The sequence below is a fragment of the Humulus lupulus genome, chromosome 4 (genome assembly GCF_963169125.1).
Source record: "Humulus lupulus chromosome 4, drHumLupu1.1, whole genome shotgun sequence".
In the NCBI taxonomy this organism is placed as follows: Eukaryota; Viridiplantae; Streptophyta; class Magnoliopsida; order Rosales; family Cannabaceae; genus Humulus; species Humulus lupulus.
Genome location: NC_084796.1, coordinates 174,948,408 through 174,969,928, shown reverse-complemented (window position 1 = coordinate 174,969,928; position 21,521 = coordinate 174,948,408). Strand labels below are relative to the sequence as shown.

Here is a 21,521-nt window from a genome sequence, read left to right as displayed (position 1 = left end):
TGAGCTTTTGATGGTTGAGACTGGTGCTCATTTCTCCATTGCCCTCCAGAAGATTGTGCTTGGTTGGGATCTCTCCAGCTGAAATTTGGGTGGTTTCTCCAACCAGGGTTGTACGTATGAGAGAATGGCTTATTATAGGCCCCTAAGGCATTGCATTGCTCTTCATAAACCCCCCTCATTTCACTAAAAGCTAAGCAGTCCTTAGCTAAATGATCCGTTCCTCCACATACAAAACATGGCTCATGTGTTCCTGCTTGGGCAATCATATGAAGTCCTTGCCCACCTTTTGTCTTAAATGTCTCAAGTTGCTTTGTTAAGGACTCAACTTGGGCTTTAAGGCTATCCTCCTCCCTCAATTGGTAAATTCCTGCTGGTCGATTTCGGTTAGTGCTTTCAGTAGCACTTGGACCAGTCCAAGTATGAGATTTTTCTGCAAGCTCATTGAGATATTCCAAAGCTTCTTCAGGATCTTTTTGAAGGAATTCACCATTGCACATCATTTCTACAAACTGGCGTTCACGAATAGTGAGGCCTTCGTAGAAATAGCTGACTAGGCGCCATTTTTCATAGCCATGGTGGGGACAAAGAGTTAACAGTTCCTTAAACCTTTCCCAGACTTGATAGAGAGTTTCATTGTCTTTTTGGGAAAAAGTAGAAATCTGTCTTTTTAAGCCATTGGTCTTGTGGTTAGGGAAGTATTTGTGGAAGAACGACGATGTCATTTCATCCCATGTTCCAATAGACCTTGGTCTCAGAGAGTATAACCAGCTTTTAGCCTTATCCTTCAAAGAGAAGGGAAAAAACTTCAATCGCACATTATCCGCGATATTAGCTTGGTTATAGAAAGTGGCTACCACCTCCTCAAATTCCCTAATATGCACATAAGGATTTTCATTTTCTAAACCATGGAAATTTGGCAAGAGTTGAATCATGCCAGGTTTAAATTCAAAGTTGGGCATATTAGGTGGAAAGATGATACAAGAAGGGGTGGGAGTACGAGTAGGATGGAGATAGTCATTCAGACTTCTCTGCTGAATTTCCTCATGATGAGCCATTGCGAAAGGATTATGAGCAATTGTTGAGATGGGAGAGGAAATGTTGGATGTATCAGAAGAATTGTCACTAGGGGTGTCGGGTCTCCTAACAAATCTCCCTAGTTCATCTCTATGACGATTCATCCACTTTAAAAAACGAGACCTTTTTCTTTCTTTTTTTTTTTTTTTTTGTTTTTTTGTTTTTTTGTTTTTTTGTTAAACTTGTTCCTTGGTAAATTTGGACAATTTGAAATGATCTCACATGCCTCACCAGAACTCCCCGAGGTTACTAGATGAGTATGAAAAATCACAATTCAAACCTTTTCAACCAAATGACCAATAAGTAAAATAATTTACTTATTTTGAAAGAACAAGCTTTTTTTTTTTTTTTTTTTTTTTTTTTTTTTAAATAGTAACAAGTTCAAAAATGTAATAATACAAGGGCATACACAAGAAATATTCCCAGGCCGATTGGGAAGGTTGCCAAGGTACCGCTTCGTCCCACACTTTCCTAGACAGAACCAAGTTCCCAGGAAAGTGTAGAGGGTACTCTATCACAAACCTTAAAAGCCAATCTTTCTAGACAGAATACTCTCAGTTTTTACCACTTGTAGCATTACACTATTGTTCCCAATACTAAAAGTTTTACGCTAAATTTTATGATTTTTTTTTTTTTGGATTTTATGATTTTTTTTTTTAAAAAAACAAGAGTTAAAGAGGAAGAACCTAAATTAAAGCTAATCTAAAACCTAATGTTACACAAATTATGAGACCTAAGTTTTTATCTAAAAATTTAAAATCTATAAATTTAAAGCTAAAAAGAAAAAAAAAAGAAAAATAATTAAATACAAAAAGATACAAAATAAATGAAAATTGAAGTTAACAAATATATATATATACATTATAACAAACAAATAAACATAATAGGAAAGAAAAGGAAAAAAAAAGATCTCACGTGAATTAAGAGAATACAAATTAAAGAAAGAAAGAAAAAAAATGTAAAAGGAAATGTGACTTTTTTTTATTTATTTATTCTTTATTTTTTTTTTTAAGAACCTATTAATATTAAACTATATAAACTAAACACAATAAAAAAAAATATATGGAACGAAACATCAGACATGGATTTATACATAAACCTTTTTTTTTCTTTTTTTTAATACTAACAGCGAAATGGAAAAAATATATATATATATATATATATATATAAAATAAAACACTAATCACTATCCTACACAAAGATAGCAAATAATAATGAAATAAGCTACTTACCTCTTGGCGGTATATTCCACTAAGCTTTTGATATCTATCTCCCCGGCAACGGCGCCAAAATTTGATTACGCCCAAACTTGTCTTCACAAAGCGGTTGTTGTAGTGTAGTATGGGCGGTCGTGTCCACAGAGAGATATCTTATCAAAAAGTGATTAGTAGAACTTTAAGCGCAAAAAGTAAATAAATCGTTGGTGGTTTTTGAGAAAATGTTGAAAATAAAATTGGTTGAAAAATTCAATAACAAAAGTGATAAGGTTTCAAGAATCACCTATATGCTTAGCTCATTTATTTGGATTTTGATTCACACATATAACACAATTAAATCGTTCACTTCCCAACAATTTAATCGGAAGATAAAACATGAAGAACATATATAATAAAATGTATTCGAGTAATAATAATTCTCACGTTAAGATCATAGAAAATAATCTTATGAAAAATCTAAGAATGACAATATACCTTATTGGCAATAATGCAATAAAAGACTAATCATAAAATTATAATATCAATATATTTGTCCGAATCATATTCACATAGAAAAAACATGACTATTTCTATATAATACTAATTAGATAAATATATTGATATTGAGATAGAGAAAAATAGAAGAAAAATATATTACTCAAATGTATAAACTTTAAGCATTTGGTGAATCAAAACACAAATAAATTTCACCTTGCATATAGGATCATCCTTTACCTTATCTAGGAAACTAGCCAAAAATGCTAGTCATTCTCACAATAATCTAAAGAGAAAATATGAGAAGAGATAGACAAAATAAGACTAAAATTTACTATAGTTTTTGCCAATGAAAAATTACACACCAATATGTACAAGAGGTCCCCTTTATATAGCATTTTGTCATGCTAAAACCGTTCAATGGGAAATGAAAAGCAAATTAATTAGAATTGATTTTCTCATTAATTTGAATAAAATAATAATGGAAAACTAATTGTAGCAAATTGATTTCTCCCATTTAGTCAAATATAATTGAGATATTGATGCCTTGGAATGCTAGCAAATAATGAGATTGATTGAGAATACTCCCAACGTTGGTCAACTTTGCTCCATGTGCCAATATTGTGAATATAATCTCTATTATTTGGCTCATTTATTCTATACGTGGAAGAGCATATCATCCATTAGTGATATGATTTGGAGAAGGTGACTCCAACCATTTCTTCAATCTCCTCATGGTAGTTGGGCCTTGAGAGAATAAATCATCTTCCAATGGATTTGGACTTCCTTTTTATTTATTCTCTTTGCAAAATTACCATATTTTTCTACAAAATCAAATAAATTAAATTAAAATCACATATTTTCATATCAAATAAATATTTTATATTAATTTCATGAAAATATATAATTAAAATGTAATTTATTTAGATACTTTTGCTTGCATAAGTGCATTTTCATGCACTAATCAACGGTCATAAAAAAAAATTGCGCCAAAAACTGTTCACAGGTTGTAAACACTGAGAGCCCTACCGATAAGACTTAAAGTAAAGTCTCTATAAGAGAATTCCCCTGTATATATATATTTGTGAATTGTGACATACTAATATATAAAATTCTTTGTGGCTTGAGATTATAACTTTCTCTAATGAATTGTGTCAAAGACGATACTGTCATCGACGATGGTAGTCTTGCAAGAGAAGAGAGACCAAGAATAGAGTCATGTAGTCTTGCAAGAGAAGAGAGACCAAGAATAGAGTCATGTAGTGAAAACTGTAATTTTGGAAAAATAAACTTTAAATTATATATTTATGAAATAAATTTTGAGATTTTTAATTTATATATTATTATTTGATTTTTTTCACTTCTTGAATATAGCCTGTAAAATGTAATTGTGTACATGCTTTTATATAAAATAAAATTTTTTCTATTATCAAATTACTCATATCCTCTCTATCCCACTATTTTCTATTTACGACTACGTAAATATTTAAAATAACTTTCGTGAAAAAATTAACATAGAATTCATTTTGGAATGTATTAAATTATAAATTAATTATTTTAGTGAACATTTATTGCGTTCCATGTGGAATAATTAAGATGATGTTTATAACATGAATGGAGATATTAATGTATGGATAAAGACTACCCATATAATTAATTTCTTAAATAATAACCCAAATATATTTCAACTGTTCTCAAAATTTCACACTAAAAAACAATCAAAATATATATTCTAAAAGTTTAGTAAAATTTATTCATTAGTCATTTCTTCCAATTAAAAGCAGCTATTTCATTATCTTAGCTTCAATTAGAAAAACAAGTCAAATTTCAGATAATCAGCTATTTTATTAGTTGGTCAAAATTAACACATGCAAAGAAAACTAAAATTACACTTCAATGAAAAATTAAAAGCATCTAGATATTTATTTCCAATAATAATATACCAATGGGGTAATCAAAATTTCTTTTATTTTGATTCTCATAATTTAAAATATAAATATTTTAATTCTTGATAAATCTCATTTTTATCAAATTTAAAGATTTCTTATTATTTATTTTTCTCAATAAATAATAATACAATTTAACAAAAGTTCTCCATTTCTAAATTTTAATGTCACTTATTAATTATTCCAGAGAATAATACATAATTTATGACATAAATTCATCTATTATCTCATTATATAATTAAATTTAAATTTTAATATAAAAATTATTATAAATACAATAGTAAATAATATGAAAAATTTAGAAAAAAAATAGTTTTAAAAGTGTTTAATAAATATATATAATTTTTATAAATATATATTTAAAAAATTTAGTTTATTTTTAAAATTAAATTATTTATTAATTATATTTTTAGATTTTTTATTTGAATTTCGACAACATTTTATATTTGACTTTTATTAACTGTCGGCGTGAGGTCAATGACGACAATTTTTAACTCTCAGCATTGATTTCGAATTAACTGTCGGCGTTAGGGTGAACTACACCAGTTTTTAAGTGTCGGTATTGATCTCGAATTAATTGTCGGCGTTGGGGTCAATAGCGACAGTAAAAAACAACAATGACAGTTATTAACTATCAGCATTAGTTTCTATTTCTACAGTTTTTAACTGTCGGCGTAGAGTCACGCTACGTAATTATGACAGTCAAAAGAGTTAACTGTCGTGGTTGGGTGTCGGGAAAGTCCAATTTTAGTAGTAGTGAATGAAAATAAAAATAAAATTTTATTTTAGCGAGGTAAATAAATAAAAAATGATTACAACAAATCATATTATTTTGATATTGATGGAGTTGATTCCTGCAACAAATTTTTAACCAAACTAGTTAAGTACTTGAGTGTACACTTAATTTTTGAATGGAGTTTGTAAATCTGTTATATAAAATTGATAATTTTGTTATTTATGAAAATTCATGGGTATTCCATTCTGTTATTTATAGTGTCGGGTATTTTTGTAAATTCAATTAGGCATTGATGTTGAAGAGTTACAATATATAATATAAGCAAGGATGTCTTATTGATTGAGATAGTATTAAATTAATCAACAAGAAATATTTAAAAAAAAATTAAGAATAACGGGAATGTAGGCAATAATAAGGCATTTTATAAATCAGTCAAACCATTCATAATTATATAACTTACATAATAAATAAGTAGAATTAATACTTATATTTAGCAGCCGCTAATTTATAAATATATAGCTGGTTGAAAAAGTAAGCAATGTCGATGGATGACATTATAAAAGATTGGACAATTGTCATGAGTTCGAATTATATTTAAAATTATTAGGAATAGAAAGATGAATCGTGTGGTCAATTATTTTTAACAGAGTCCAATGATTATATTTTTAAATAATTTTTTTATAAAAAAATATTTATGAGGTAGAAAAAAATATAGCATAAAATCAAACACACTATGTTAATTTCTAGTCAATTATTTTAATTTTATGTGAACGAGCGGTTCGATCCGATAATGACATTAATTAGTCTCGTTATTTTGTAAACAAATCAGAATTAATCAGAGTTGCAAATATATCTACTACGACATGCATGGCTGTAATCAAATATCAAGATTGGTGGTAATTAGGTAATCAAAATAAATTTCTTGCCACAAATCAAAATTTTAGTCTAAATCATATTTAAATTACGTGCTAATAAAATAAAAAAGGTATTTTTTGATGAAATTATTAGTGGCTTACATAACCGATTAAGACTCCTAATGAAATTGAGTATTAAGCGTGGGGAACAAGGAGGTTTCATAAGACTTATTCATTTTCATGTCACATTTCTACATATACATACATGTCTATAATAACAATAATAATATAATAAGTTGAAGATTTATATATGTATATCTATAATTTCCAAGAAATTCCTATAGTTAATTAGGAGACGTAGTGTGTCACTGCTGATTGATTTATTTCTTTTTACAGGATAATATGTAGTTGCTTACGTATAAGTACTTCATATAATCACCCATATATAACCCTTTCGCCATGTGTGAGCTATAGGCCAAAAAAATTTCATACATAAATGTATATAGGGTAATTTGTGATGAATTATTAAGTTTGTAACACTTAAATACATAAGTAATATTTTTTTGTGGCAAAAGTATCTTCCTTTCATGTTTTAGTGTAATTTGGTATAGCCATCAATTCTCACTATTAAATTCGTCTGGAAAACGTAGACAAAAATACTTTATTAAATGAATATTTGTGACAAAATTATCAAATTTAAGAGATGTTTATGATAAAAGTACCTAAGTTATAAATAAACTTTACACTATGTAAAAACACTTAACAGCGAATTAGACATTGACATTTCTGTTAAAATACCCTTAAACATGAATGAAATATACTTTCAATGTAAAAAAAATATCTTGTACTTAATTGCTCCAAACAACAACAAAATAATTAAGGCAAATATACTGTATATACTTATATATGAATTTTTTTTGTACGTTTTATTATTCATAGAGCACTGGCTCGGCCATTATTGTATAAAACTTTTGAGCAAAAGAGTCAAGGCTAGTAATGATAGTCAGGTCAACCAAGCTACGAAAATGTTTCTCTATAAACAACGGTCTCCATTCGTTGCATTAATTAACACAATAAAAACACACAATAACTTACAACCTAAATGGTCTGTTCACATACAAATATAATAATAATAATATATATATAACTTCTTCATAAAGAAAGAAACTTATGGTAAATAACAAATAATATATATATATACTCCGGTTAGTGTGTATACACGTGTGAAAAAACTTACATGTATAGTCTATATCGTCAATCAACGAACAATTTTTTTGATAGTCACTGATTATTAAGATCCGATGCGTCATATATCAAATTACATTGTGTTGAATTACAATTACACCCTTTAGACCCCAACTCTCTATTCTACTTTTCTCCGTTCATGGGCTCACGAAACCTGGTTACTTGACCGCCACGCGTTACGCTATATACGCGTTCCGAAGGTCAACCTCTCAAGTCCTCAACGGACTGGCTCTGTTTTATCCTATAAACGTCGTCGTTCCACTGTCTTATATTTTGCCTATTTATACCTGCACACTCTCTTCATCTCATTTACGAAACACTTACCCCTTTCTCTCTCTCTTCTCTCCTCTCTCCTCTCCTCTAGCGCTTAGCTATTTTCTCAATAAACAAGGCAAACACAAAGTATTCCTGATTGTCTAATGCCGAGGAAAGGAATGAGGAGCATTTGCTTTAACCCCAAAACGCCGTCGCTTTCAATATCTCGGTACGGCACTACTACGACAGCTTCGTCGTCTCCGTCGTCGCAAAGGACTACTCCGGCATCGACTCCCACTCGGCGGCAGAGCTTATTCCCCGACTCCATGATGGACCAGATAGTCGAATCTGCTGCAGTGTTGATCTTGAAATGGGATCCAGAGTCGTCTAGCTACGCTAAAGTGACTTCTCTCTTTTACGAGAGCAAAGTTGAAGCTCAGCAGTTCATCCACTGTGTTAACGATCTCCAGAAAGCCATGCATTTCTTGGTCACCGAAGATTCTTCATCGGAGAAACTCATTCTCTGTCAGAGTCTTATGCAGGTTGCCATGAAGAGACTCCAAAAAGAGTTTTACCAGATTCTCTCCATGAATCGTGCTTACTTGGATCCTGAGTCAGTTTCTACTCGTTCCTCACGCGCTTCCGCCAGATCAAGCACCTCCGATTACGACGAAGACGGTGGCGCCACTACTGATGATGAAATTCGTGTCGCAAGCGATTCCATCTCCGACGTCGAACAGGTCTCTTCTGTTGCCATGGACGAGTTGAAATCCATCGCCGAATGCATGATCTCTGCGGGTTATGCTAAAGAGTGCATAAGCATATACAAAATAATAAGAAAATCGATCATCGATGAAGGCATATATCGAATGGGAGTAGAGAAATTAAGCTCGTCTCAGATCAATAAGACGGATTGGGAAGTACTTGAACTGAGGATCAAGAATTGGTTAGAAGCAGTGAAAGTCTCGATGAGAACACTCTTCAATGGTGAGAGGATTCTCTGCGATCACGTTTTCGCGGCCTCCGATTCGATTAGAGAGTCATGCTTTTTGGACATTTCCAAAGAAGGAGCTCTTCTTCTGTTTGGATTTCCAGAACTCGTGGCAAAGAGCAAGAGAACGCCCGAGAAAATGTTCCGCATACTAGACATGTACAATTCGATCTTCGAGAACTGGCCCGAAATCGAGGCTATATTTTCGTTCGAATCAACCGCCGTCGTACGTACACAAGCTTTCAACTCACTCGTCAAGCTAGCCGAGTTCGTCCGAGCAGTTCTCTCCGACTTCGAAGCTTCCATCCAAAAGGACTCATCGAAGTCGGCTCCGGCGCAAGGCGCCAGCGTCCACCGCCTGACCATTTACGTCATGAACTACCTCTCACTCCTTGCCGACTATAGCAACGTCCTGATCGACATCTTTCGCGACTGGCCACCGCCGATGAATTTCTCCTTACCGGAATCATTCTTCGACAGCTCTGATTCCGAAGATTCTCAAGTACCAGCGATGTCTCTCCGAGTAGCCTGGCTCATCCTCGTCCTCCTCTGCAAACTCGATGGAAAAGCGAAGCAATACGACGATGTTTCGCTCTCGTACCTATTTCTAGCTAATAATCTCCAACACATCATCACCAAAGTCCGTACATCGAATCTCCAGTACCTCTTGGGAGACGAATGGACCGCAAAGCACGAAACAAAAGTCAAACAATTCGCAGCGAGCTACGAACGGCTAGGATGGGGCCACGTAATCGCGGCAATACCGGAGATCAGTAATCCGACGGCCGTGATGACACCGGAGGAAGCGAAGACGGTGTTCCGAAACTTCAACGCGAGCTTTGAAGAAGCTTATCGGAAGCAAAGAGCGAGTGTGGTACCGAACCAGAAACTTCGAGACGAGATCAAGGTTTCGCTGGCGAGAAAGGTCGTTTCGAATTACAGAGAGTTCTACGAAACGCACCGTCTTAGAGTGGGGAATGGGGAAAGAGAAATAAAGAGTTATGTCAAATATACCCCCGAAGATGTGGGGAATTACATATCGGACCTGTTCTTTGGGATGACGGAATCAGAGAGCTCCTCCGCTTCTTCTTCTCCGTCTTCTTCGCCACGGTGGCGGCATTGGCGAATTCGGTGAGAGTTCAAAGAAAACGGTGCGTTTCGTTTTGAGAAAATGGCGGTTTTCTTTTTAATATAATCGCCAGCTTTTTTGGCCTATATTTTTTATATTGTATGTATATTTCTCTAAATTTTTATGTAAAATAAATATCTATATGCCACGGTTCAAATAAAACGGCAGTTATGTTAATTTTTTTTTGAGTATGATGACAGTACTTTTTTGTATGCAAAATTGTATAATTATAATACAGAAAGATAAGGTATCAACTATCAAGTTCTTTATTTATTTTGTTTATTCCATTTGCGAGCTTATTCCGTTAATTGACTTTGTTTATTTTTTTAAAATAAAGTAAGAGTTTTTATTGAGCACTTTACAAATTCTCAAAAATCATACAAAAATTGTAAATGTAAATATAAATATGTGATACCATTTTAATATTAGTATTTTTTTTTTTTTTTGTTTGGAGAGTTTGTGGAGTGTGAAAATGAGGTAATTATATGACTTAGATGTTAGAACCACAAAATCCGCAAAAAAAATGGAAAAATAAAAGGGATAGTGACTGTTAAGATAAATGAGTAGAACCTCTCTCTCTGTCTATATATATATATATATATATATATAATATTTTTCAATTACGTGTGTGTGGACAAATTTTGTAAATCATTATTTGAAATTAACACATGATGAAACTTCTTTCCTTCACAATTAATTTTGCTAGTTAACAAGTCAAACATCAACAAATGCTGTTCCTGCCTATATAACAAAATCAGAAATATTCTAACAATATTGATAACCCTTATTTATTTATTTATTCTGATATTTTTCAAAATTGAATATGTGTGTGATTTGCAGCCTAACAAAAAAGAAGGGAATGCTATTGTCAAACTATAAACAAATGCATTTCTCTTTTTTTTTTTTCAAACACCATTAACTAAACTATTTAACATTTCTTGAAGACCACTTAATTGTTGGGTCTCTCACAGAGTGGTGACACATCAAACCACAAGGCTTATTATTTCAACACCATTTTCTTTCTGGAATTTGTAGTTATCTCAAACACACATATTTATGAATATATATTTATTGGTTTTATTGTGAATTTAAATTGTGTGGTGACCGAAAAATCCAGCTTAAGAAATTGATTTATCCATTATGAAAAGGAAATGGTAATGATACCCTAATCACTACTAATAGAAATTAATGCAAGGGAGTGACTGATTGATTTAGTCGACTACTAGTTCTACACCAACAATGAAACTAGCTACAAGTAGAACGGAATGTAGCTGAAAGATCTGTTTTTTATAATTAATTATGAGTGCATTATAAAATACTGGAAAAATTTGTTGCAATAGAAACACGCAAGAATTCTGGGCAGAGAAAAACACATAAACAAATACGAGACACAGTAACAATAATTTTATGTGGTTCATTTATCTTACTTCATGGGAACACATCCAGAGAAAGAAACTTAATTAAGTTTAAATAGAATTGCAATTCAATTTACTTAAACAAGTAAAAGACTCCATCTTTTTAATTTGCTGTAATGATGTAGAATCTTCTCTTTCAAACTTCACGAACAAATTCTGTGAGATCCCCTCATCTTTGTAATCCTAGACTATTGGACTCCCAAATTCATTGCGGAACACCTTTTGGAAGACACGCCATCCTTGATGACAAACTCTAGAATATTTATTACTAAGTTTCTATGTACTCACTAAATTAAAATATTAGTTTTGTGTACCCTAATCTCAGCACGAGTTCTTCACTCAGCTCGAGTCCAGCTGGCAAATAAATATGCGAAGAAATGACCAAAGAAATGATGTCTGTTTATTATCCACGTAAGCAACTCCGGTTTTACCTAGGCATGAGTGATGTCAGGCGTCCTGGGTTTAACCCGAGCTACAGACATAAAGGTTGTGAAGCACAAGTTCATGATATTCAAATGGCTGCTGAAGTACGAGCTCGGAGAAATATCCAGCTCATAGTAATTCAAATATATTGCGTACACGCGAATCCCCAAAGACTCGAGTACTTTTATACGATCATTTATGACCAACCTATAATATTTAATGTCCCAGATTTTAGGAGACCATTTATTTCGTAATCAGATCATATCCTAATATAAATGGAAATAGTTTATATTAAATGTAATAAATGTGTAAATCTGTGATTGACTCACGCAGTTACCCGAACCTGTCCATGTAATTTCTCTATAAATACTGGGAATATTGGACAGGAAAATGGACGATTATTCTGTAATACTGAAACTCTTCCAAAATAGAGGGAGAAAAATAGTAATAATATAGACTCGTGGACTAGGTGGATTTTAACCACGTAAAAATATCTGTGTCTTTGAGAGTTTATTTCTTATTTCGGTTTATTATTAAGCACTAATCAACCTTGTTATTTTCTTAATTCACTGTTGGCGAAAAACCGTGTCAATAGTTTGGTGCTTTCATTGAGAGGAGAAATTAGTGCTTTCATCAAAATCCCAGTCAAATCTCATCATGGTGGTCACTCGCTCAATGCACAACAATGGGATAGAACAACCTAGTGGGCAGGAGGCCCATCATACCATTGTTTCAAATGAGCATGGACCTAAAGTTCAACAACGTCCGGGAAAGCAACCGGTGGGCCACGTCGATACTGGGAGTTCGGCGTCATTTCCACCGAATCCAAACCCAGACTACTTAGTTGCGGTTGAATTGGAAAATATGCAGTTAAGAAGCTATCTTGCTAAGGCAAACAGGCAAATTGAGGAAGTTTTGGCTCGGTTACCCCCTCTTGCAACCGACGTTAATGTCGGAAAGAGGCAAAGTGGGTCTCATAAGTCCCATAGGAATAACCGATCCAAATCGAGTCGGTCAGTCAGAACTGTCACCCCAAGTTCTGTGTCTACAGTCGAGATCGCCAAAATGCCCATCCTAGTGGCCCTCATAGGGGTCATCAGCACATCAGTCGATCGGTTAGAACCGCGACCTCAAGTTCGGTGCCTCCATCGCACACGCCTAGGAATACCCATGGCAACCCACGAGGAGGAGCTGGAATAGGTTCACAGAGGCAAAATGTTCCAACCAATCCTCCTGCGTCACGATTGGATCTTCAGGCGCAGAGAACTAGAAATGATGGGGAAGATTAGAGGCGGGCTAATGTAGTTCGCCCTGATGGGATAAGAATTGCCCCACTAGTTAGACATCCCCTGTAACGCCCTGGATAGCCAAGACCGTTACACTGTGTGTTTATAAAGTGCCAGACTTGCTAACCAAGTCGTTAAAGTAAAACGTGTTACTGAAACAGTAGAGGAACTAGGGTTAAAAGTGTTTTGGTCTCAAAAGTTACATTTTCATTACTAAACATTGTTTCATTACATGGGATCCCGAAAATGACAGTTTCAAAGGTCATTTACAAAATTTACAAGGTTTAAATACATTAGCGGCCGTACTAAGGCAAAATGAGCAGTTAGGTAGTCTCTGTCCTGACACACTCCTCGACCATGGTGATCGAACGGCTGGCTATGTACATTACACCTCGGAGCTCTCCACCTCAGGCTTGGTCCAGCTTGCCCTTGCCCTTACCTGCACCACGAAGCACCCGTGAGCCAAGGCCCAGCAAGAAAACACAGCAATGACAGAGCATTAACAATTAGCAATCAAGTCATTTACTCATATAGCATCTCATAAATTCCAAGTATATCATCATTCAAGCATACCACATACTAAGGATTTCATCTCATAAAACATAATGCACAGACGATAACCAGGGCTAGCGCCCACAGGCTGCTCCCTCTGTTATCCTAATGTTTCTGGCTCCCGGTGGCCAATTCGCGCCCCGTGCGCTAAAATTATGAACGGTACTCTTAGACCGCTTATACGTGTCCCTTGGCATAATACCAACGATGACACAATACAACTCTCCGGAGCACTTAGTCCCATTCACAACCATATATTCGGGTGCGGTTTTCTTACCTTTAGCTTTCAAATGAGTTAGTTACGGGCGATACTCCTTGAGCGCGATCCGATCCTCAAGCCCTAGCTCAGTACCTAGTCACAACCATGAAGGAAGACACCATTAACAACCTTAAATGAGTTCCCAAGCCAAGTTCTAGTACTCGGAACATTGAACTTCACCAAATATAGTAAAAGACTCAACCCCGAGCACCTTAGGTTAAATTTCCAAGCCTAAAATCTCAAAATCCCAAAATCCCTTAAGCGCCCCGGCATAGGCCACCCATGCCGCGGCATGGCCCCCAAACAGAGCCATCCCAGGCACAAAAACAGGTAAGGGCCGCGGCATTGCTTGGACCATGCCGCGGCCCGCCCTTCTTTCTCAGCATGCAACACCCCTTGAAGGGCCGCGGCTCACCAAGAACCATGCCGCGGCCCGACCCTTCGAACCCAGAAAAAATCACCATTTTCAATCTCCAAACCTCACCTAAAGCTATCCCAAAGCCCCCAAACCAAAACCAATTAATAATAACAACATAAGAATGATTTAGACAACACAATCCAACCAAAAATCCAGCCTAAGACTCACCAAAACCCCAATTCCAACTTCTGAAATTTCAACCCATAGAACTCAAAACCAGCCATGATAACTCTCAAATTCAACCATCAAACTGTAATTTAAACCTTACCTCAGTTGTAGAATCGATTTTCCAAGAATCCCCTGACCTATCTTCAAAGTCCCTAGCCTCAATTTCCACCTTGAATGTCAAAACCATAACCATTTAAAACTCAGTCATTTCTTTAAGTTCCTAACCCCAAAAACGAAAATTCAGAACTTACCTTAGCTCTATCTCAGACCTTGATCAGTTCCTGAGCTAATCCTCCAGATTACTTCCTTCAATTCCCAAAGACACAGCTCAATCCCAGCAGTTCCCTCTCAAACTCAGTAGTTTTTCCTTTGTTTTTCTGTGTTTTTCCTTCCTTTGGTTTCCTTTGAGCGTGTAAGTGAGCTGAGAGAAGTATACTTAGTCGGTTTGTGTTTTCTTCTAAAGACTTCCTTAAGTCTAACTTATCCTTTAAGTTAATCCCAAGGCTCGGGGTGCCGGAAACGTCCCCGAGGCCAAAACGGTAAAATCCCCCAATAATCCCGCCTAGACATCCTAACCTCAGATATATCTCCAATTATTTATTTTTATCACCCGATAGTCTAAATCACTACCCGATACCTAACATACCCCTGACTTGTCCAAAGTCAATTATAATGCCCCGTTGTGACTTTTCCTGCTACCTAACCCTAGGATCGCCTCGAGTCGCCGGCTGCAGAATTATCCACATCATAATGTGGTTCTCACATATATCTCAAACATATATATATATATCATATCATCATATAATATAATCAATTATCATACAAGCATCATTAAACATATAATTACTCATTAAATCACAATTACTCCAGTAATGCCCTCCTGGCACACTAATCAAGGCCCTTAAGCCTTATTAGTGAATTTGGGTCGTTACAACTATCCCCTCCTAATGAGAATTTCGTCCTCGAAATTTACCTGAACAACTCCGGATACTGATCCCGCATAGTTGTCTCAAGCTCCCAGGTCGCCTCCTCAACCTTACTGTTTCTCCACAGCACTTTAACTAAAGGGATCGTCTTATTCCGCAACACCTTATCTTTTCGATCCAAGATCTGAACTGGTTGCTCCTCATAAGCCAGATCTGCCTGCAACTCCAGATTTTCATACCTCAACACATGAGTCACATCTGAGACATACTTTCGAAGCATGGAGACATGGAACACATCATGAACTCCAGACAATGATGGTGGCAAAGCTAACCTGTAAGCCACCTGACCAATCCTTTCCAGGATCTCGAATGGTCCAATGAATCTAGGGCTTAGCTTGCCCTTCTTACCAAACCTCCTCACCCCTCGCAGAGGTGAAACTCGAAGAAAGACGTGGTCACCAACCTGAAACTCCACGTCCCTACGCTTAGGATCAGCGTAGCTCTTCTGCCTACTCTGGGATGCGAGCATCCTAGCCCGAATCTTCTCTATGGATTTGCCTGTCCTCTGAACCATATCTGGCCCCAAGTATCTCCTCTCACCCATCTCATCCCAATGAATGGGTGATCTACACTTCCTCCCATAAAGCATCTCATAGGGAGCCACTCCAATCGTTGACTGATAACTATTGTTGTATGAAAATTCAATCAACGGAAGGTACTTACTCCATGAACCCTCAAAATCAATTACACATGCTCTGAGCATATCCTCCAACACCTGGATCGTCCTCTCAGACTGTCCATCAGTCTGAGGATGGAAGGCTGTACTGAACTTCAACTGAGTTCCCATAGCTTTCTGCAAACCACCCCAAAACTTGGAAGTGAAGATAGGATCCCGGTTTGACACAATAGACTTAGGAACCCCATGGAGACGTACAATCTCTTTCACATACAGCTCAGCGTACTGATCCACAGTATAAGTTGACCTCACTGGAAGGAAATGGGCTGATTTGGTGTATCTACCCACTATCATCCATACTGAGTCATGAAGTCCAACTGTCCTGGATAAACCTCCCACAAAGTCCATGGTAATATCTTCCCATTTCCATTCAGGAATACCCAAAGGCTGAAGCAACCCTGCTGGTCGCTGATGCTTAGCTTTCACCTATTGACAGGTTAAGCATCTGGCAACGTACTCTACCACATCCCTCTTCATCCCGGGCCACCAATACAAAGTCCGTAGATCCTGGTACATTTTTGTGGTACCCGGATGAAGCGAGTACGGCGTCGTATGAGACTCATCTAGTATCTCGCGTCTGATCCCCTCATCAGCTGGAACACAAATCCGTCCCTGATACCGAAGTAAACCAACCTCTGAAACAGAAAAGTCCTTAGCTATTCCTGCTAAGGCATCCTCCCTAACCCTCTGTAACTGAGCGTCTGTCAACTGCCCCTCTCTTATCCGCTCTAGCAGGGTCGACTGCAGAGTAATATTAGCCAACCGGCCCACAACCAATTCTATTCCTGCTCTAATCATCTCATTAGCCAACTCTCTCGAGATCTGAACTGCGCTATATAACTGACCTGGACCTCTGCGGCTCATAGCATCAGCCACCACATTGGCTTTCCCTGGATGGTAAAGAATATCACAATCGTAATCCTTTACCAGCTCCAGCCAACGCCTCTGTCTCATATTCAGATCCTTCTGTGTAAAGAAATACTTCAAGCTCTTATGGTCAGTGTATACCTCGCACTTCTCCCCATAAAGATAATGCCGCCAAATCTTCAAGGCAAAAACCACTGCTGCCAACTCCAGATCATGAGTAGGATACCGCTGTTCATACTCCTTCAGCTGTCGTGATGCATAAGCTATAACCTTCTCATTCTGCATCAACACACAGCCTAAGCCTAACCTCGATGCATCACAATAAACAACAAACTTCCCTTCCCCCGAAGGCAGACTCAACACTGGCGCTGTAATAAGTCGTCGCTTCAATTCCTGAAAACTGTCTTCACACTTATCTGACCAGATAAACTTCAAATTCTTTCTTGTCAATTCTGTCATCGGTGCTGCTATCTTTGAGAAACCCTCTACAAACCTCCTATAGTAACCTGCTAACCCAAGAAAACTCCGCACCTCTGAGGCGTTCCTTGGTCTTGGCCAATCTCTAACTGCCTCTATCTTAGACGGATCCACCTTAATTCCATCTGCACCTACAATGTGTCCAAGGAATGTCACTTCAGGTAACCAAAACTCACACTTCTTAAACTTAGCATAAAACTGATGCTCCCTCAACCTCTGAAGAACCTGTCGGAGATGAAACTCGTGCTCTGCCTCTGAACTGGAATACACCAAAATGTCGTCGATGAAAACTATAACAAACTGATCTAGAAAATCCTTGAACACCCTGTTCATTAAATCCATAAAGGCTGCTGGAGCATTGGTCAAACCAAAAGACATGACCAAGAACTCATAATGCCCATATCGTGTTCGAAAGGCCGTCTTAGGTATGTCCTCATCCTTGATCCTCAGCTGGTGATAACCAGATCGAAGATCAATCTTCGAGAACACCGTCTTACCCTGCAGTTGGTCAAACAAGTCATCAATCCTTGGTAGGGGATACTTATTCTTAATTGTTAGCTTGTTCAATTCTCGATAGTCAATACACATTCTCAAAGTCCCGTCCTTCTTCTTAACAAACAAAACTGGTGCACCCCATGGCGAGTAGCTAGGTCTGATGAACCCTATATTCAGAAGTTCCTGCAACTGTATCTTTAACTCTTTCAGTTCCGCCGGTGCCATCCTATATGGTGCTCTCGATACTGGCTCCGTCCCTGGTGCCAACTCAATAACAAACTGAATTTCCCTACGCGGCGGCAACCCAGGCAAATCCTCAGGGAACACATCCAAGAACTCACAAACCAATCTGGTGTCCTCCGGTCCAAGTGGTGTAACTTTGGTGGTATCCACCACACTAGCCAGAAAGCCTATACATCCACCCTGCAATAGATCTCTGGCCCTCAGTGCAGATATCCTGGGTACGCGGGGTCCATGCACCGCTCCCACAAAAACAAAGGGATCCTCGCCCTCTGGCTCAAAGGTTACCATCTTCTTCCTACAGTCAATGGTAGCTCCATATCTAACCAGCCAATCCATACCTAAGATCATGTCAAAGTCCTCCATACTCAACTCTATCAAGTCCACTGACAACTCTCTACCATCAACTAACACTGGCAGTGCCCTAACCCATCTCCTAGACACCACCAGCTCTCCCGTAGGCAATATAGTCCCAAACCCTGAAGCTCTAACCTCACTAGGTCTACACAATCTATCAATCACCCTATCAGAAAAAAATGAATGCGTAGCACCAGAATCAATCAAAACAGTAAAAGAAGTGCCAGCACTAGAAAGCTGACCTGTCACTACCGAGGGACTAGCCTCGGCCTCTGCTTGCGTCAAAGTGAACACTCGAGCTGGAGTCAAGCTGTCCACCTTCCCTGCCTCGCCCTTCTTTACCGTTGGGCAATCTTTTCTGAGGTGTCCCACCACCCCGCATACATAACAGGCCTTAGCCTGACACTCACCCAAATGGCGTCTCCTGCACCTTGTGCATTCCGGGTAAGTCCTCCACGAATCGCCGCCCCCCCCGACGGCCCCCCTGAATACCCCTACCTCCTCTATCAAACCTAGGAGCAATTGGGGCTTCAGGCGTCTTTCTCTTCAAATCACTGATACCTCCACCTCTATTAGAACCAGAATATGGAGGCACCGGCCTACGGCCCTCCCTTCTTGCTGCACTATCCCTCCAAATCCTATTCTCTGCTTCCTCAGCAGTCAGAGCCCTTTCCACAGCCTGGGCATAGGTGGTCACCCCAGGAACTGTAGTAATCCTTACATCCCGGGCTATCATGACATTTAGCCCTCCAACAAATCTGTCTAACCTGGTCGCATCGGTAGGAACAAGATCCGGTGCAAACTTTGCAAGTCTATCAAATTTCAAGGCATACTCCGTAACAGTCAAACTGCCCTGAACAAGGCCCACAAACTCATTCACCTTTGCTGCTCTGACGGCAACATTATAGTACTTCTGATTGAACAAATCTTTAAACTCCTCCCATGTCATTGCAGCAACATTTCTAGTCTGTGACGCCACCTCCCACCAGATTAGGGCATCCTCTCTCAACATATAGGTGGCACAGTCCACCCTGTCATGACCTTCTACTTTCATAAAATCAAGTATGGTGGTGATCAGAGTCATCCACTGCTCAGCTTTTAGTGGATCTGGTCCACCTTCAAAGATCAGGGGCTGCTGTTTCCTGAACCGCTCATACAACGGTTCCACTTTATTACCAACATCCACCGGCTGTACCACAGGTACCAGTGCCGGTGGCCCAGCAGGGGAAACACTCCCAGATGGAGCCTGCTGCAGAATTCTGATCAGTTCCTCTTGGCTCTGAAGCCTAGCTTGCATTTCTGCCATTAACTGCTGCCAGTTCTCAGGGACTGGCGAAGGGGTTGGGCCCTGGTCATCCTCTCTAGCCCCAGACCTGCCGGCTTGTCGAGTAGATTTCCTTGAATGCATATCTATTCAAGTCAATCTGCAAACAACGACTCGGCAATTAGGCTAAGATGACAGGGTGATAATCTCTCCACAATCCACCACCGAAACTCCAATCATACACAAGCAAGCAAGTATAACAATTTATCCAGATATTCATCCACATGCACCGCAATGCTAATAAGCACGCCTCAATAACATCATGCAATAGTCAAGGGCCAGGCCCTATCAGAATCTCATGCTCCCTATTCATCAGACAGATATCAACATTCATATCTCACTCAAATCATTTAAACACATAATCAAGCATATACAGTTACCAAACCCTGAGTTGAGCTTGTCTCCCGCAGCGAATGTACATACCCAGCCAGTCTTCAGGACCCATAAACCTAGGACGCTCTGATACCAAGTTGTAACGCCCTGGATAGCCAAGACCGTTACACTGTGTGTTTATAAAGTGCCAGACTTGCTAACCAAGTCGTTAAAGTAAAACGTGTTACTGAAACAGTAGAGGAACTAGGGTTAAAAGTGTTTTGGTCTCAAAAGTTACATTTTCATTACTAAACATTGTTTCATTACATGGGATCCCGAAAATGACAGTTTCAAAGGTCATTTACAAAATTTACAAGGTTTAAATACATTAGCGGCCGTACTAAGGCAAAATGAGCAGTTAGGTAGTCTCTGTCCTGACACACTCCTCGACCATGGTGATCGAACGGCTGGCTATGTACATTACACCTCGGAGCTCTCCACCTCAGGCTTGGTCCAGCTTGCCCTTGCCCTTACCTGCACCACGAAGCACCCGTGAGCCAAGGCCCAGCAAGAAAACACAGCAATGACAGAGCATTAACAATTAGCAATCAAGTCATTTACTCATATAGCATCTCATAAATTCCAAGTATATCATCATTCAAGCATACCACATACTAAGGATTTCATCTCATAAAACATAATGCACAGACGATAACCAGGGCTAGCGCCCACAGGCTGCTCCCTCTGTTATCCTAATGTTTCTGGCTCCCGGTGGCCAATTCGCGCCCCGTGCGCTAAAATTATGAACGGTACTCTTAGACCGCTTATACATGTCCCTTGGCATAATACCAACGATGACACAATACAACTCTCCGGAGCACTTAGTCCCATTCACAACCATATATTCGGGTGCGGTTTTCTTACCTTTAGCTTTCAAATGAGTTAGTTACGGGCGATACTCCTTGAGCGCGATCCGATCCTCAAGCCCTAGCTCAGTACCTAGTCACAACCATGAAGGAAGACACCATTAACAACCTTAAATGAGTTCCCAAGCCAAGTTCTAGTACTCGGAACATTGAACTTCACCAAATATAGTAAAAGACTCAACCCCGAGCACCTTAGGTTAAATTTCCAAGCCTAAAATCTCAAAATCCCAAAATCCCTTAAGCGCCCCGGCATAGGCCACCCATGCCGCGGCATGGCCCCCAAACAGAGCCATCCCAGGCACAAAAACAGGTAAGGGCCGCGGCATTGCTTGGACCATGCCGCGGCCCGCCCTTCTTTCTCAGCATGCAACACCCCTTGAAGGGCCGCGGCTCACCAAGAACCATGCCGCGGCCCGACC

At 38.3% G+C, this 21,521-nt stretch overlaps 1 protein-coding gene and 1 non-coding gene across 2 annotated transcripts; both read left to right on the top strand.

The window, feature by feature from the left end:
* The first annotated feature begins 567 nt into the window (after positions 1-567).
* LOC133833434 (small nucleolar RNA R71) lies at positions 568-675 on the top strand. The gene has a single exon (XR_009892814.1). It is a non-coding gene; the product is annotated as a small nucleolar RNA R71 (small nucleolar RNA).
* A 7,174-nt stretch (positions 676-7,849) lies between these two features.
* Positions 7,850-10,190, top strand: LOC133830984 (exocyst complex component EXO70H1-like). Its single transcript, XM_062261128.1, has one exon. The coding sequence runs from the start codon at positions 7,966-7,968 to the stop codon at positions 9,925-9,927; it is 1,962 nt and encodes a 653-aa protein (XP_062117112.1). The 5' UTR covers positions 7,850-7,965; the 3' UTR covers positions 9,928-10,190.
* The last annotated feature ends 11,331 nt before the right edge of the window (positions 10,191-21,521 follow it).